This window comes from Phaethon aethereus (genome assembly GCF_964289735.1).
Source record: "Phaethon aethereus genome assembly, chromosome: 3".
Lineage (NCBI taxonomy): Eukaryota > Metazoa > Chordata > Aves > Phaethontiformes > Phaethontidae > Phaethon > Phaethon aethereus.
The window spans coordinates 112493872-112511601 of NC_138576.1; the positions used below are offsets into that span (position 1 = coordinate 112493872).

The 17730-nt window shown below is 39.5% G+C and overlaps 1 protein-coding gene across 1 annotated transcript; it reads left to right on the forward strand.

Annotated features, from left to right (window-relative positions):
• Positions 1-675: 675 nt before the first annotated feature.
• Positions 676-12634, forward strand: GTF2A1L (general transcription factor IIA subunit 1 like; the record flags this gene model as incomplete). The annotated part of the gene is made up of 9 exons (XM_081998484.1): positions 676-696; positions 2748-2849; positions 3148-3271; positions 4897-4952; positions 6201-6294; positions 7223-7806; positions 9350-9637; positions 10389-10478; positions 12439-12634. 9 exons carry the CDS (start codon positions 676-678, stop codon positions 12544-12546), a joined length of 1467 nt encoding a protein of 488 aa, XP_081854610.1. The 3' UTR covers positions 12547-12634.
• Between the last annotated feature and the right edge of the window lie 5096 nt (positions 12635-17730).

A 17730-nucleotide genomic window follows, 5' to 3' on the forward strand; every position in this document is an offset into this window, starting at 1 on the left:
AATCATCAGGGTAACACCAACCCATGTACAGACAGGTGGTGTATGAAGACCTAAGTATATATTCTCCTACATACATGAGATTAATGAACATTTTTCCAGATCAGTAACTGCTAAATTGGTAAATCTCTGTATTAACATATGAACAGATTGCTGCGAATATAAGCAATAATTTGAGTAGTTGTACCATATTGCTGCTACTTAACTGGTAGCTTCAGCTATCTCCCTGTTTATGAGGTAATAATGACTTCCGAGTTTATTAGTGCAAAATAATATGCTTTTCTAGCCAGCTTTCCTTGGTTTATTTTCGCACCACGGGGCAATAGTGGTTCTCCAGGCGAAGCCTCCTTTCGCCCACGCTCACAAGCTGAGGTTTCAGGCTAGATCTCGGGGCCCGAACTGCGAACTGGGCCCCGGCAGCCTTGCGCTTTGCACAGCTGCCGCTTCCTCTTGCTGCTCTCCGGAGCTGATAGAAGAAACCCGGCTGTGGCAGCCAGCGCTGGGTTACGCCCCAGTGCGCGGCACTGCCTGGGCTGTTTCAGGGGTAGGGAGGGCAACAGCGAGCCCAGCGGGGAAGGCAGACTGGGGCCCGGGCGGGGCCGGCAGAAGGCAGGCCGCGTCGCCAAGGCAACGGCGCCTTAAGGCGGGCGGGCGGGCGGGCTGATGGCGGCCGCTGCCATGGCTCACGCTAACCCTGTGGTGAGGGGCAGCGGAGGTGGCGAGGCCGTGCCGGGTCCCGACCTCCGCGGCGCGTAGTCGGGCTTGGGGGCTGCCAACGGCCCGGTGGGGTCTGGCTGCCCTTCCGCGCGGCGGGGAGGGATGGGGGCCGGGCGAGGGTCGGGGAAATCGCCTCCGTCTCCCCGGGCCCGGCGGGAGGCGGTGCCGCCCCGCGGGGTCCCCGGGAGGAGCCGCTGGCCTTTCCCTGGCGCAGGAAGCCAAGGCGTGACTTCGAAAGCCATTTTTTTGGGGAGGGGTTGGGGTGTGTTAAAAAAAGGATTTTGTGGGCAAAAGCATCGTGTCAGGGATCGGTGTAAGCCACTGGGTAGCTCCAGGCTGCGGAGGGACGCTGTGAAGCTTACTGGTGCCAGGGAGAAAGAAAGATGGAGGCTTTTACCCCCCCTGGGTTTCATCTGCTGCTGTCTTGCTTTACGTGGGACTTCAGATGGTCCTCCAGGTGACAGTAATCCCAGGGAAGCCTTGGAGGCTTCACTTTAAAACTTGCGTTTGGCTTTGCTGGAATAGAGTGTTGATAAGTCCCTCCACACCACGGCACTGTATACAAAGCCAGCTGGAGTTTCTTTGTTCATGGTGCTGGCAGTTCCTGGTCTGGATGGCCTGGTTCTGGCAAAGGCATGCCTGTGTGTAAAGGGATAAAACTGGAGTACAGTAATGTCTGCACTAACCATTTCCCTCTAATTTGGAAGCATGTAGTGTTTGAATTTTGCAGTTGCTATATACAGTTTTCATATAGCGTATCAAATATTTATACTTACTGTAGCTTGGCAATCCTGGGGAGAGGAATAGGCCTGTTCAAAGATTTAAATTCAGTTTCTCTTCTGGAATAACAATGAAGGCAAAGCATTTGACATACAGGCTAGTCAACATCTTTTAGTGTATTGGTACAAGAGTCAATTTTTTTTCCTCATCTTCCTAGTATTTTGAAATGGGCTGGTGGAATTCTTGGAGATCTCTAACCTACCATAAGAAATCATACATGAGTATGGTTGTTTTAAAGTGGTGCTGTGTTGTGCTGATAGCTTTTTGCAAAAAGTGTGACTTGTTCTTTCTTAATAACTTCGAGGGTTTTTTAAAACATTGTTTATTGTCTGCAGTTTAGAACAACTTTAGAGCAGTAACATATTAATTTGATGTTGAGTTAGAAATATGTAAATTAATATCCCAGAATGTTAACGTCTAAGGTTTCCTGAAAATCTCAACTTCATCTTTCACTTTGTGTAGGCTATTGTGGTGGTAATGACAGTCAATTTTAATAAGCTTTAACTAGATAAAAGCTTCTTATCTTACATTTGCGTCTGAATGGATGAATTTTGAAGATTATGTGTGTCTGTTGTCCAGGTTTGACTGGAGGATTAGGATTTAATCACTGACACGGGCAGAAGAAGGAATAAAATGTTGTGTTGGAGTCATATTGTAATATAAGATGAATGATATATATTGATAACTGTAGTGTTAAAATTTCCATAGCTAAACTACTATACAGCATCAGACTACTACCACAAAGAAAGAAAAAAAAAAATCTCTGTTATTTCTTGCAAGTTGCTTAACATTATGCTTCTGATAGAATTGGCAGATCTAATTTTTAGTAGCTCCTATTGTTGGTTGCCCTTTAAGTTAGGGGCGATGACACTAGAATGATACTGAGCAGTAAACATCAGTTTTAAATTAACATTTTAGACATGCTTGTTTGAAAGTACATCACAGCAATTGTTTTTGTAAAGTTTGTAGGATTTTCTTAAGCATTTCTTAAGCATAGCCCACAGAAACCAATAATTTGAGGCTCAAATCCAGTATTTTTCCATGGATGTCCATTCCCAGGGATGTCAGATGTAAAAGAATGATTGGACTTGCAGATCTTTGCACTTGACAGAGTATTCAGTTTATTACACTGATCTCTTCATGCTGTTCAGTTTGTAACAGTAGTTTATGCAGTGAGATTAGACTTTGTGCTATCATTTCAAATGACTTAATGCTTATCTTAACTTGAAAAAAAATGTATTTTTTTAATGTAGCCTAAACTATACAAGTCCATTATCGAAGATGTGATCGAAGGTGTGCGGCAACTCTTTGCAGAAGAGGGTTTAGAGGAACAGGTTCTGAAAGACTTAAAGCAGGTTTGTTGGGTTCCCCTGCATTAATAGAAGTTGTGTACTTTTTTTCTTTTGAGGTGATGTACCTCTCTGTTTTTTTGCCCTCCATAATGCACAAACTTTTGCCCTAACTTAGAATTATAAATATCCTGTGAGTGATGTGTCGGGCTGCTGGAAGTCGACATTCAGAAGCGATCGTTACCACGTTTGTTGGATAGAATCAGTTTATTCTTGGAAAAACTAGGAATACCTGATTATAATTTTAGATGTGGTTTGTTTTTAAAGCTGATATCTTTTGACCTTAATAATAATCTTTCTGCAGCTTTGGGAAACCAAGGTGATGCAGTCTAAAGCAACAGAAGGCTTCTTCAGACATAGCCACCATTCTTCACAGTTTACCCTGCAGTTGCCGCACAATTTTCACCGTGTTCTGCAGGCTTCAGCAGGTCAGATGTTGTTGAACATGGCAGATGCAATTTGAGAATAGCTCAGTAATTCAAGAATCTTTTTGGAAGACTTGAAGGTGCTGCAGTAATCATGGTTTACGATGCTTCTGTATATATCTAGCATGATGGAGAACTGTAATTATGTGAAAGCGGAATTTGACTAATAAAGGACAAATTAAACTTTGATAACCTAATGCAGTTATATCTACATGCTCTTGATCTGCTGCTTATTTCCAGTAGCAAAATGTGAAGCGAATTTTAGCCTTCTTGTCTGCAGTCTGAAGCATAGCCCTTCAATTGCAAATTTATCAGTAGGGTTAAGCTTTCACTTCCCTTTCTAATGCATGGCATGATGTGTGCTGAGGTTATATGGCATGTTTGTGCCATGCATCTCTGCTGTCATGTTGGAGTTTAATCTGGTTCTGCATTTGTTAAAATGTAATCCCTTGCTCAAGCAGAAGAGCGGGAGGGTTTTTTAGGGGGTTGGTTTGTCTTTCAGTTAGTTTTCCTAAAAGCAGTATTCTGGTTGCAGAGAAGTACTTGACTTACACACAGACTCTGACATCAGGACGTATTCTTCTCAATTAAGTCCAGCTGACCACTGTGGTAATGTTGTGTAGAGTATAATGCTCAGCTGAGGCTTCTCCCAGTGTGGGAGGCCATTAGGACCTTTGGATTTTGACAAAGGGCAAAAAACATACGAGGTAACTTAATGAAAATCTGTGTTGTAGGGCACTTCAAGGTTGGTCAGGCATTCTTCATCTGTTTTTCTTACAATCTTCATAGTTGAATGGACTGGTTTTGGAGGAAGATATTTTATTTATTCCAGGTGGTTAAAGGGAATATACTTTTGGATTTGTTTGCTGTTGGAGGCTTTATGTTTAATGAGCTTTACCTTGTTACTCCTAATTTTTGGAAGGGCAATACTGGGCAAAACAATCTGTTGAAGCCAGTGATTTTTTTTTTTTTTTAATGGGATTTGAATTGACCTATGGCTAGAGATTTACAAAGCAGTTAGGGCTACCTACATTGTTTGCTTCTTGAAGCCTGTGAAAGTTTTCCCTTTGGCTTATGTTCTCCCACTGAAGTTGGTATGAAATGCTTTTGAAAATCTCACCCTACTGGTCTTACTAGTAGCATCATTGGATTTGCTCTGGTGCAGAAAAATACTTGCACATTTTCTTCATGTTGACAAGGCAATACATTTTACATGTATGTTCTTTGTCATGTTAAAATGGTAGCATTGCACATCTGTCCTAGTGATGTAATAAATAGGAATTGCATGCTTAATTTTTACAGTGCAACTTAAACAGATCAAATAATTAAATAGAAATATTTCTAAAGATGAAAAAAAAAAAATCTCCAAGACCAGTTTTTAGCAAAATGTACACTTTATAAATACAGGGTATAACTCTTCCCCTCTGAGTACAGCATAAGTTTGAAGCAACATAAATGGAAGTATGTTTAAGAGGCTTATCTAGATGTGCTCACTTTTTTGTTGATCTAATGAGTATGAACTGAAGGTAGATTGCTTTAGTTTCAGCGGTGCTTGCTGTAAATTACTGAAAGATAACTATCTGAGAAATTAATGTTTTTTGTAAAGTGCCTTTTTTTTTTTTTTATAGCTTCTTTAGTTATCCCAACTGGTAGAGGTTTTCAGCATTTCATGGCCGCAGACCTGGTATGTAGGTGTAGTGACATTTTATTTCCATTTTGATTATTCTGAATTCTAAATGATTATGTTTGTCAGTTGTTAATAGGCTTAAGGGGAGTAGTAGTAGTAAATATGGATGCTTTAGGGCAGCATTTAGGGACTGAAAAGGTAGCATTTCTCATGACAGTTTTGTCTGTCCAATATGGTATAGTAGGCAAGGGAGCAGGAGTCCCGCTGAGAGAGAGTCAACAGCTAAAGAAACTCAGTGTTGTTTCTTCTAGCCTTTTTTTTCTTTTTTTTGATGAAAACTATACAAAAATTAAGAGTCTGCAGAGGGAGAGCTGTAACTCTGCTGCTTCTGTTTGAGCAGTGAAAAAGGATGGGGATCTACCAGTTGGTTTTGCAAGCGGTACAGCCAGAAGTGTCTCGGAAGACACGTCTGCACGTATTTAGCCCGTAGGATGGAAATGTAGTGGAAACGCACATCTACAGATTGTGTGTGGGTTGGTTTTTTTTTGTTTGTTTGTTTGGGTTTTTTTTATTACTGGGTGTTAAAATAATGCATAGTTGGGAATGCTAGCACTAGTGAAGCTGGGAGCAGCACTATCTGTGAGGGATAGAAATCATCCTGAAGAAAATAAGTGGTTTTAGAGTTGACAGGTTCTGTACTCTGGGCATGGCAAAATTTGTTTGGGGAGGTCCTATTAATTGTCAGAGCCTGATGAACTTATTGAGTGCCTCCTGAGCCTCAAGCTAACTAGCTTGCCAAGCTGAAATATAATATTGGGAAGATGTTTGTGTAACATGCAAGTTTCCTGATTTAAAATTTGGATTTCCCCGGAACAGCTAGTTGAAAGGGAGCCTTATATTCAGCTCTTTGCTTTCCAGGAGAAAAAGAGAATGTGAAGTGGCTTCATAGACCTAGGCAAGGAGTCTGTGCTCTGTAGAGTAATGCATAAGCGTAGGTAAAAGTGGCTCTGAGTGGAAAAATACCTTTCTGGATGCTGTGTACATCAAGGGGGTACAGAATAGTGTTCTGTTAATGAAAAGAGGAGGTGATAATGGGAAAATAGGAAACGCTTAGGGCAAGTCATTATCTGGTCAATACAAAATACTCTTTATCTGTCTAAATCTCAAAAATCTGAAGCAACTTGTCAATAAAGGTGATCACAAAAAGGCCCTCATTCATGTTTTGTCCGGGTATGTTAGGGTGACATCTTGGGCCCTAGGAGATAAAGTATGCACTATTTCTTAATAAAGCTCTTGTGTATCTAGGGTGCTTCACGAGCGGGTGCAACTCTTACTCTCCCTACGGGTGTTGCTTATCCTGTACATGTACCTGCTGGAGTGACACTACAGACAGCATCTGGTAAGATTAAAGAGGAGATGTAAAATGTTACAGTGCATTGACTGTAGATGGTCCTGAGCACAGTAGATAAAACAAATGTGAAGTTAAAGTATAGGTGGGTAGAGCCAGTTATCCTCTTCTTCCTTTGTACTTTGTGTTTGCAATTGCTGCATGGGGGAAGCAATTACATTGATTAGTTAGTGTGCCAGTTGTGTACGCTTGCAACATCAGTTAACATGGGCTACCAGGTGATACCATTTTTTTATTTTACAACTGCTTGCAAATGTGTTCTTTTGTCAGTCCAGACATAGGTATCTCCTCCTACATGACGGACAATCTTACATGTTTTAAAAAGGTGAAGACATTCTGGTGCTTCAGAATCAAATTGGTTTCTGATTCAAATAAAAGCCAACCATCCATTAACCTTTTTGCTCATGCTCTTTTGCTGATAAAACTGCCTGTACTGCTTGTACAAAAATGCGCTTGTACTGTTTAGGCTGTGATGAGTGGAAGGCTTATTTCAGTCGTAGATTGACTCTTTCTTCAAATAGCTGTTCTTTGATGAGAACTAATGTCACTAGGTATCTATTTCAGGTACAATTTCGAAGGTTTTGAGAGCTATAGGCTGGTATCAGTGACAGTGTGTGTGTGAATGTGTGTTTTTTAAATCCAGTATGTAATTAAATTACTGAACTTACTGCCACAGGGTATTGTGGAGGCCAAAACCAAAAAGGGGTATTAAATATGATGGTCTGGGTGGAAGCTTTGACTCAGAAAGCCTCTGAACACTTCATTTTCAAAGGCTGAAACTGTGCAAAGTACTGCTTTGTAAACATCCTGTTTCTCATAGTTTGCTGGAGTGTTTGCTATTGGTTATTAGTGGTAACAGTGGCCTGGAAGAACCTGTAGGTTAACCCACTGAAGCAATTTTTAACCCTTCTTTTTGTAGGGCACCTTTATAAGGTAAATGTGCCTGTTATGGTTACACAGCCCCCAGGAGATGCAAGTATTCTACATCCTCCTGTTCAGCAGATACTTCAGCCCCTTGGGCAACCTTCAGTTCTGCAAGCCAACATTGCCAGTGTTGCACAGGCAAATGCATCTTCTGCCCAGGCAGCTGCTAAAACATTGCAACCCCAGGAGACTGCTGTCCAACAGACTGTGGTCATGGGAAAAAAACACCTGGAGAACTCTGCCAATACTACATTGGTCCAGCAGCCTTCTGTGAGTGAGCAGCAACTTGCACCTAGTGCAGTGTTGAATCAGCATGCAGACTCAACAGAAAAATCCCAGCATGGCAGTCTTCACACAGCTGTGTTTACTCCAGAATCCTCTGAAGGGTTTTCTCCTGCTGAATCCTTGGCAAACAACTCGAGCAGTGTACTGCTGGATGTGGAGGGACAGTTAGACATTGAGTCTCAGGAGTTGGTACAACAGCAGGTGTCTGATGACATCATTGACCTGATTTTCATGGGCAAAAGTTTGGATAACGCTGTTCGGAAAGATGAGGACAGCATTGCTTCCTCTGACAAGGTAAGACCTTTAATTTCTCAGCTGGTGAAAATACATCCGTTGGAGATGGTTGCTTGAAGTGTCATAAGAGATGTGATCAAACACATCTGTAAGTGACAAGTAGCACCTCTAAATTATAATAATAAAAATTATTATCCTTTTGAAGTTCATTCTTGAGCTTGTTTTGAATAGCAGTAGCTGACTGCTTGTTTTTACTTTAAGAATTTGTCACAAATATTGCTGAAATACTGGGATTGAAGAGAATTCCAATCTAAAAAATGCTAAAAGTGTAATGGATAGATATAATGTATTTTTAGACTTATTGACTATTTTGGGGGATAATAGATTTTTTTTGCGACTGAGCAGACATGAACGACCCTTTGAGAACTTCCGTGTCATTCTGACACTGGATCTGCATATGGATATTGGCCAGTTGTGGGCAAATTTGCTTTTGTGGTAACAGCTGGGATTGGTTTTAACTTGTAATGTGTGAAGAGGATTTGACTTGCATTGAGAATGCATACTGAGTATAAAAAATCAGATTTGATCAGTAAAAATCTGCTGGAAGGAAATGTGTTTCCTTGGGGAAAATTCCTGAACAAACTAGAACTCAGCTAGAGCTGTGTGGAAAACTTGAAGGATTTTAATTAACAGGCCACTTTCCTGACCTCATCTAATTTTTGTTCCAGAAATTATTTGCAGATGTTTTAAGTTCAGGCTGGCTTGCTGACTTTGAGTTGTAGTGCTTATATATGATTGAGGCAAATTTATTGAATGCAAATTTAATGACAGTAATGACAAATGACTGTAAATAGGAAGCACGTTATGTTGCTCATCTGAACTTTGATGGCAGGACAATGAAGATGGTCTGTAGTGAGAATGGAAGGTCAAAACAAAGTGTGATTTTCTTGAACTAGAAAGTGTGTGTGGATGTGAATTAAGTGCTACAATAAAGATTTAATGAGGAGCTGAAGATGGTTGAAAGCTTAAAGCCCTTTTATGCTCCTGTGAATGCTCTGTTTAGGAATTCTAGTGCTTTTATGAACAGCAACTTGAACTACTGAAATATTTACTGTCTCTCAGCTTTTTATATCTTTTATAGCCAAAGAATTTTGATTGAGTTGAAGGAGAGGGTTGAGTTCATCTTGACTTTCAATTAAAAAATGAAAAATGCTATTCTTGGGGGCAGGGGAGTAACTGGTTTCCCTTTTTTCTTTTTTTGTTTTGTTTTTGCAGTTTGCTTTGCAACAGAAATTCTAAAGGCCCACTCAATCGTCTTATTCTTAAAAAGTTGTTTGAGTACAATAGCATTTAAAGAAAAGTCTAAGAAAATGTCTTTCTATATTGCTGAGGAATATTTGGCGTGGATTCCATTTAAGGTTAGGTGTAAGAACAAGATTTGCAAATGTACTCAGGGTTTAGAAGTAGGCCAGGAATTGAAACTCTCATTTTAGTACAGCAGTCGTTTTGCTTTATTAAACAAAAATCTCAGGCTTTGTACTGAACGATGAAAGCTATGTGTTGTTAATTCACAAGCTGTCTCTGTCTCTTTTATTCCTGTCAGATGGAACGTACTGAGCAGATGGAATTTAACTTGCGATCAGAGAAGGATATCTGCCGTGACATTGAAGGCATAATTCAGCTAGATGGTACTAGTGATGTTTCTCCCAAGGAAGAAATACCACATACAAAAGATGCGGAAGAGAATGAATTCATTGGTATTATTGAATCAGAGGATCTAAAAGTTCTAGAGGATGAGGAAGACGATGAAGAATGCAACAGTATTTCAAACACGGAGTCTAGCAGCAGTGGTGGTGATAATGAAGAGCCCCAAATAGATATAGTTGAGGAGGTAATTTACTTTTAAGCCTTATGAAACACATTACAATAGTGTATTTATCTTGATTGTTGAATTTTTGGACCCAGAACAATTCCTGGTAAGTTTAAGGCAGCAAATGCATAGTTTAGTTACATAACTCTTGAGATAGGAGGTACTGCTGAGAAATTACTCGAGAGCATGCTCATTATAAGGAGTGTGGACAAATGAAAGAGTTGTTGAGAAGTAATTTGTTTACTGGATGAACTATAATACTTAATTACCAGAATTAAAGTTCTATGGTAAAACCCTGGCCTCAGTAGAAAGGAGTTCTGCTTTTTACTTAAGTAAGATTGGGGTACGAATTTAGGTATCTCTTTCTTCTGAAGGACCACAGGGGATTAGACAGAGAAGAGAACAATGTGTTAGAAGTACGTATGTTTCCCAGGAAAAGGCTTTTAAAGGTATGCAATTTTGTATCCTAGAGATTCATAAGAGAATCAACTTGTAGCATCTGGACTTCAAATAAACACCAGTAATTTGATTAATGTTCCAGTTACTGGGGTCAGCTTTGTCAGTTCAGCAGTCTTGCTTTTTGACTTGTGTTTTTGTTTTTGATAACACAAGTATGTAAAGATGCTTATAAACGGCTTTGTGCAACACTGTCTTCATAGCCTCTAGGTCTTTATTTTTGCAATGGTAGCCTTCATTGTTCTAGGTATGTTTAATGTCAAGTATGTTCAGTGTTATTCTGAAAGAATGTATAAAATACAATTTTAATCTCTAGGACCCCCTAAATTCTGGTGATGATGTCAGTGAGCAGGACACTCCAGACTTGTTTGACACTGACAATGTGATAGTTTGTCAGTATGACAAGGTACAGTATATAGGTTTATCTTTGTTCGTTAATCATTCTAAATATCTTCAGCAAATCCATGTCTGGTCTACTGTCAGTGCCTTTTAAAGGAAATCTAATGCTGTAATAATTGAGTGTTTAAATTACATGTTTAGTTGACAATAGTCTGAAGACTTACCTGCTGTTTTCTGAAATGAGTATAATCAACAGGTTCATAGTGGCCTATTAAAGGAAAAGGAAGGGGACCAAATCTCGCAAAATTAAGATTTGTAAAGCTGCAAAAGCTTATGCATTTCCTTAACTTTTAAGTAATATCAATGGCTCCATGGATGTATGTATGCATTTTCAGCCATGAATTAAGACTTTTGAAATGGGTAACAGGAAGAGGAGTGTGTGTACTTTGTTTTACATTTTTTCTTTGAAGTGCTTACTGGGAGATTTTTCTACCAGAATCCTGTTGTGTCTGAAAAACCGAAACAGTTGTTAAGGGCCATTTTGTCATCCTTCATTTTAATGTTTAAAATTCAGCCTTATTTTGAACTCTTGAAGATTAAATTAAGTACTTCTAACTGGTATGGTTTTGGACACTTATATGCCAGTAGTTTTAAAAGTTGACATAACAAAGTGCGTATTTTATTTTGAAACAAATATGGAAAAATATGTCTATAGTTTGCTTAAGAATGTGTCTTGGCTTTTATTCTTTCAAAATGGACTAGTGATAATTTTTTTGTGTGTGTTCTGTTAGGCTTGCCTTAACAGTGTCTTTGTTTTAGGAAACTGTGAGCTGCTAAGAAAACTGTCTTTACTCAAGTGTAACAGATTTGAGTGTTTCTGAAACCAGCTAATTTGGAAAATGTAGTTATAGGGATGTATGTAGAAAATGCATCTGAAATTAAGCCACGGTGTCTGTATTGTATTGAAAAGGTACACAAAGTTTTGAAGGTTTGTAACTCAGTTTAATGTTACGGATGCTATAGGTAGTGGATATTGTTATCTGCAGCAAGTTTTGTCTGTAATAAGCTGAAAAATTCATTGAAGATTTTTAGAGAACAATAGGAAGTTCAGCATTGGACATGTCTTACAGGAAATTTAAGATCAGATTTTATTAGAAATTAACAGTTACAGAAGTTGGGAGAAGATGTTAACTTTCCCCTTCCCTATATAGATTTAATAAAGCATGTAGGCCTAGCAGAAAGTAGATGGAAATAGTTATCTATGAAATTACCTCATTACCTATAAAAGAATGTTGTCAGCAAAATTACGATCTTGTTCCTTTTGTTTTTTCCCTCCTTTTTTGTTCTGGACTTGAAAATAGGCTGATGCTTAGAATCCAAGGAGTTTTCTAGAGTTGTTTAAAATTCCTTCTTTTAGTATTAAACAAAAGCTTTCTGCAGTATAGATCGTTTTGAAGACCTTTAAAAAGAAACAATATGCAAATTCTTTCTCCTTGTTTTGTATGGCAATATTTGCTTTTAAGCGAAGTTTTCCTGCTTTTAGCCTTATCCTAATGTCTTCGTGCACACAGTACTGCTTTGCAATGTGTATGGGAGAAGGAAACCGCCGCACTGCAGATAAGCCATACTTGTTTGCAAGGTGCAATATGTTTTGGGACTGATACGCTCATGAAATTGCTCCGTTATTGTCTTGTTTTCCTGCTGGTGTTGAGCTGTCACACAGCTACCTTTTGCCTTTTTTTTTTTTTTTTTTTTGGGGGTGTGGGGGGAGGTGGCAGTGTGTGTGTGTGCAAAGATTCAGGAGGCTGTTCCTTTGAGAGGGCAGGGAATTCATTATAAACAACTGAAATCTGCTATCTCTATTGAATATTTGTAGTGTGTTCAGTGGCAGTGTTTCACATGTTTTGGGCTATCAGCATTTTAAAAGATAAACAAGGTTTGTAAACCAAGTTGTGCTTAAACACTCTTTTTAAAATAGATGGTCTAATATATATTTGCGGGAGGCATTGATTTATTTTTTTCATCAGATACATCGAAGTAAGAACAAATGGAAGTTCTACTTAAAAGATGGAGTGATGTCCTTTGAGGGTAAAGACCATGTTTTTGCAAAAGCCATTGGAGATGCAGAGTGGTGAAACCTCACTGAAGTATGTACTTAAAGACTGTGGCATTATTCCCTTAAGAACCTTCTGTGAAACAACTAGACTTTCTGTTGTTTTACCATAAAAAAAAAACCAAACACCTGACAAAACAACAAAGCTGTGATAAAAATATGCAAAATCAGTGTTGTTAATACATGCAAACTAAAACACTGTATTGTTAGCTACTCAGCTGTCTTTGCTGTTCTTTTCTGATTATTTCATTACTTTTCTACCAAAGAAATATCATTGGAATGAATAGCTTTAAAGACTGAAATGTTTAATCTGTTAGTAATTCAAGAAAGTCATAAAATACTAAGTGACTATATTTAAGTAAATTTCAGTTCTGTTGGCTTTCTTCCAACTTCTTAAAATAAGAGCTGAAGTGTGACTTGATATGTAAAACTACACAGTTGTTGGTGATACTATGTATTTCTTTTCAAAGGCTGATGAGTTTAAAAAAGGAAGAAAAAGAAAAGAGCAATATCTGTGCAAGTTTGAAACCTGTGGCTGTTTCAGCTGTGTACTTCTTTCTCCCTTTTCCTTCCTCTCTTGCTTTTTTGTTGCTTTGTGGATTTTTGACTTCAGCTTAGATGTAAGTCAGGAAATGTGGGTGGAAGACCCTTGAGCTCTCAATATATGAGAATTATGATTGTTTATTCTATACCCTCTATGTCTACTGAGATGCAATGAATAGTGTGATTTAACATTAAAATGTGATTTATTTTCATTGCCAGTGCAAAGTCATTTAAGTTTGCTTTTGTACATATCCTCTACATTCTGGGACTACAGACCAGTAAGCTGTGAATGATATGAATTGTGCATAATAATAAAATGTCATCTCATACGCATTTCTAGCAGAGTGTTGTTTTTGTGTTCCCTAAATATAAACTTTGCTTAGAGAAATGTGTACAAGCCATGCATGTGACAGTAGCTCACCCTTCCATGAGAACTGCATTCCCAGCAGTCCTTAGCGTTAGTTTTTTTTTTTTGTTCCTTTAAAAATGGTGGTCAAAAAGAAGTTTTTGGGTCTGGGCCTTAGCCCTTCAGAGCTGCAGCATTCCCTTGACTAGCTCCTGTTCCTTGTAGGGCAGTATTGGAAACTAAGTGGTAAACCCTCAGCCAGGCTGACTTAGAACAGGATAATCCTGCTTGAAGGGCAGTGCTACACACAAGCATATGGCACCCTTCCCTCCTGGCTGCTGCTTTTATGTCTGCTGAAAGAAAACATCATGAGACATTTTGGTTATCTCTGCTCCCTGGGAGGATGCAGAGGCCTTGAGAAGAGAAGGAAAAGAAAGGGGAGAGTTGGAGAGAAGGACTATATAGAAGAAATAGTGTGGTGGTGGGGAACCAACCCTGGTTGACAATGGTATAAACCCTTGTGCTGATGGCATAAACAATAGAGATGCTTCCCTCAGGAGGGAGGTTTTTAACAGCTGTTGAGTTTCTTGCATGCCTTTTTTTTGATGTATCAAGGATAGGACACTGAACTAGAAGGGCTGACCTGGAGTGTGGCTTTTCTTTTGTCTTTTATAGATACTGTTGCTGGGATGTGAAGAATTGTGTATTCAGAGACAGTTAAAGTATTACAGTGTATGATTTCTTTTTCCCCATTCAGCTGATTTTTAGCTGCACTGATGCTATACTTCAGACCCATAAATGCACAGGAAATGCAGCTCTTACCACATGACAGATGCTTTTAGGTTTCTGCTCACTCTCACAGGCTTTGAGGTGTTCATGCTCCATAAATGTGTACATTATGAACTGTGGGACCATCTTCAACTTGGGCAGCATAGCAATGCTTCAGAAAAGATTGGAAGCAGAGGTAGTGCAGCACAGGAATCCATGGGACATGACTAGATATGCAGTCCCTGAATGTTGCTTCCAGGAACAGGACCTGTTTTCACTAGTCACTTCAAAACGAAGTGGCTAAATTTTTAGCTAGTTTTTTAAAGGTGGGCAGCTTTTTCCTCTTTGCTGCATGTTTCTGCTTGTGGTGTTAAAGGCTGCCTCTGCATGAAGGTGAGAATTCGCAGCTCTGAGCATCCTTATAACTGCCTATCTCCTCGCTCCCTGTCCCTTTTCAGAGATAGTACATACCTTCTACCTGTCAGCTTCATCTGCCTTTTTATTTCATTCTTGAAAAACTTCTTATGCTTCGAAGTTTTGCAAGTTAATGTTTATGACAGCTTGCTGCAACCTCTGTGCAGTCCAAGTATGATACTGATTATATAGACTGCACGTCTGGGATTGGAAGTATCTTTTAACACTAGTTTCTTACTTCCCAAACTTCTCGTAAGTTTTACATGTTGGGAATTGGTGATATTTTTCATCCTCTTTTGCATTTTCACAAATCACAGGTACTATCAGTAATTAAAATCACAAAGGACTGTTTGCCATCTTTCCTTCTGAAGCTTTGCTGACAGTATGCATAGCTGGCTGTTACTCCTGGTCAAAGCTGACCTGCATCAAAAGGGATGCTGAGCATGGCTTAGCTACACCATCAAGCATCCCCCAGGTTTTCATTTAGTTGCATTTCCTTCTCAATATGAAGGAACCTTAACGTGGGTTCCATCCAGTGCCTTCCTGAGCTATCAAATATAGAAGCTTTAGGGATTAGAGTAGGGTTTTGCTCTCGCAGGGTTTTGCTCTCGCTATCTCAACCCTTCCCACATTTGAGAAAATGGCTACTGAATTCATAACATTGCAGACCACCTGGCTCCCTCCAAACTACGCTGCAGATATTCCTTGGGAGTGCTTGCAGTGGTTTTCCCAGTCCAGAGCTATAGACTGTCTATTTGGACTCCTGCAGTAGGACTGACTTTAACCTTCTTCCGTCTAAGCATACAAGAATTGCCCTACATCTTCGTTCCAGTGTTCTTGAATGAACATTGGCAAAGACTTACAGTCTTGAATAGGACATTTACAACAAAATATATCTGAAGTCAGGAATTTTTATACTGAAAAAAGTGTTTCTTATTAAAATGTAAGCTCAGTTACCTAATCACTGTAGCCTATGACTTGAGCAGTAATCAGATCGGAGTGCTTTTGATCCAAATAGTTTATGTATTAATGCTTTTAATTGGCTGCTACTTACAGTTCAGCAAACATATTGCTGCAGATGTGATGGGAAGAGGTGTGTAATACCAGTTATGGCCATCGAAGATACCAGTAAATGGCTGTCTAAAACTTTACACCAGAAAGAAGGTAAGTTTACCAAAAACAATGACATAGAATAACAAGTGTAACTCTGTATGAGAAGCTTTAGCATTAATCTAAATATTTATTGAAGTGTTGCTTTTCTTCATTAGCTCACATTTGTGTGTAGAAAAATTTGAAGTATATAATTGACTTCTGTTGTTTGTTGTTGTGTGTGTATTTTTTTTTAACCAGCAATTATTTTCTAAATGGTAGATTTCACTCAACTGACAGCAGGTACAAAAAGAAAAATTCCTACAGCTCTCATACTTCTTTGCTGTTACCCAAGCAGCATTGTAAGGCAGGTACTATCAGTTGTCGCTATTTCTAACTCTCGCATGTAGTTTCCCGCTAATGTTATGTGGTAGGTGGACAGGAAGGGTGTGCTTGCAAGCTGTTGTCCTGTTGAAACACAATGTAAGTAAATCAGTTCTTTCCCACTCAAGATGTTGTTTTGCCACATCCTATATCGTGTGCAGGACTCTTCTGTGTGCTGTCCAAAGAAATGAGTCCCAAAAATCAGTTTTGAGATAGATGACAGAGAAGCCTTAGGCCAGGTAGGGTTTTTTTCACCAGTGTATTTAGTTTCTATTATAGTTAAATATCCTTTCATAGTCCCGTTTGCTCATCTGCTAAGCTCAGGAGCTGATGTGTATACAGAGGTGCATCTCATGGAGTTTTTATTGATTGCTAAACTGTGGAGTTTTAACAGTCTCCTCTGTTCTCAGTCCTGCTTCGTTCCACACATGTGTGTGAACTGCTCGTGAGTAGACCTATGCTTACATACCAAGCTTTTATACTGATGGAAATCATGGCATTAAGCTGAAGGTAAGAGAAGGTCAGAGATGTTATTTCTAATTAACACAATTATAAGCTAATGATAAACCAGTCACTGGTACGAAGAATCACTTTCATTAACGTGAAGCAAATTTAATTTGCAGTGCAGGGTTTTGGCAACAATTGGCGTGCTTTGGAACACAGATTTTTACTCTGTTGCTGCCACAGGCTTGAAAGCAAAGGATGCAGTTAAGGAGGAGAACGTTAAGAGATCTAAAGTGATTGCAATGATACCATTTTCTTAAGTATCAGTCAGCACTTTCAAGGGCCGTCAAGAACTGTTAGGCTGTAACTGTTCTGGAGTAAGCACAGATCTTACACAGCTACACTGCTCCATTGAGTGCAGAGGAGCTCCCTATTATACTCACTGAGGATCTGTCTTCAGATACTGTATCATTTACAGAATGTGATCTAAGATGATAAAACTTCTGATTACCACCCCAAATAAAATGCATTTGCGTTACCTTCTGTGAACCATAAACTGCCCACGTGTAGGTCGATGCTACCATATTGGTTTGATGAAATATAAGCACTCGCGTGTTCCTCCCATCAAAGGCAATGTAACCAACCTGTCAAGAATGAGCAACTGAAGAAGAGGCTTGACCGGCAGTCTGTGGCTTTTGCGTCTGTTTTCGCCCACAGGACTGTGAACTTTCCAATAACTAAGCGCTTCATTTTCAGAAGACCAGGCAGTGCAGAACATAGCCTCCCTAGGCTGTGCCTGAGGCAGACTCCTGCAGGGATCCTGCCTGGCATTCAATGCAATCTGCAGCTTGTCACCCAGTACAGATTGTTTGGCCCATACGATGCAAATAAGAGCTTACCCATGTGAATCTCCAACTTCAATACAGTGTGGTGTTGGCTTATGGCAAGTGAAGTGTTTAAGGGTGACAGCTTATCTGCATCAGACAGAGTATGCTGCAATAATAAAGGAATGCTCAATTCTTATGCAAAATAGGAACACAGCCACAAATCTGGATCCTCCTTAGCATCAGACAATGCATGGTGAAAGAAAAGATAAATTTTCATGGGAAGACACAGTCAATAAAAAGTAACTACTATGCTTCATCAGCTGGGAATCGAGTTGGACTGTGAGTGCCGAGGAGTCCTCAGTGCATCCCAGATGCCACTGGCACTAGTGCT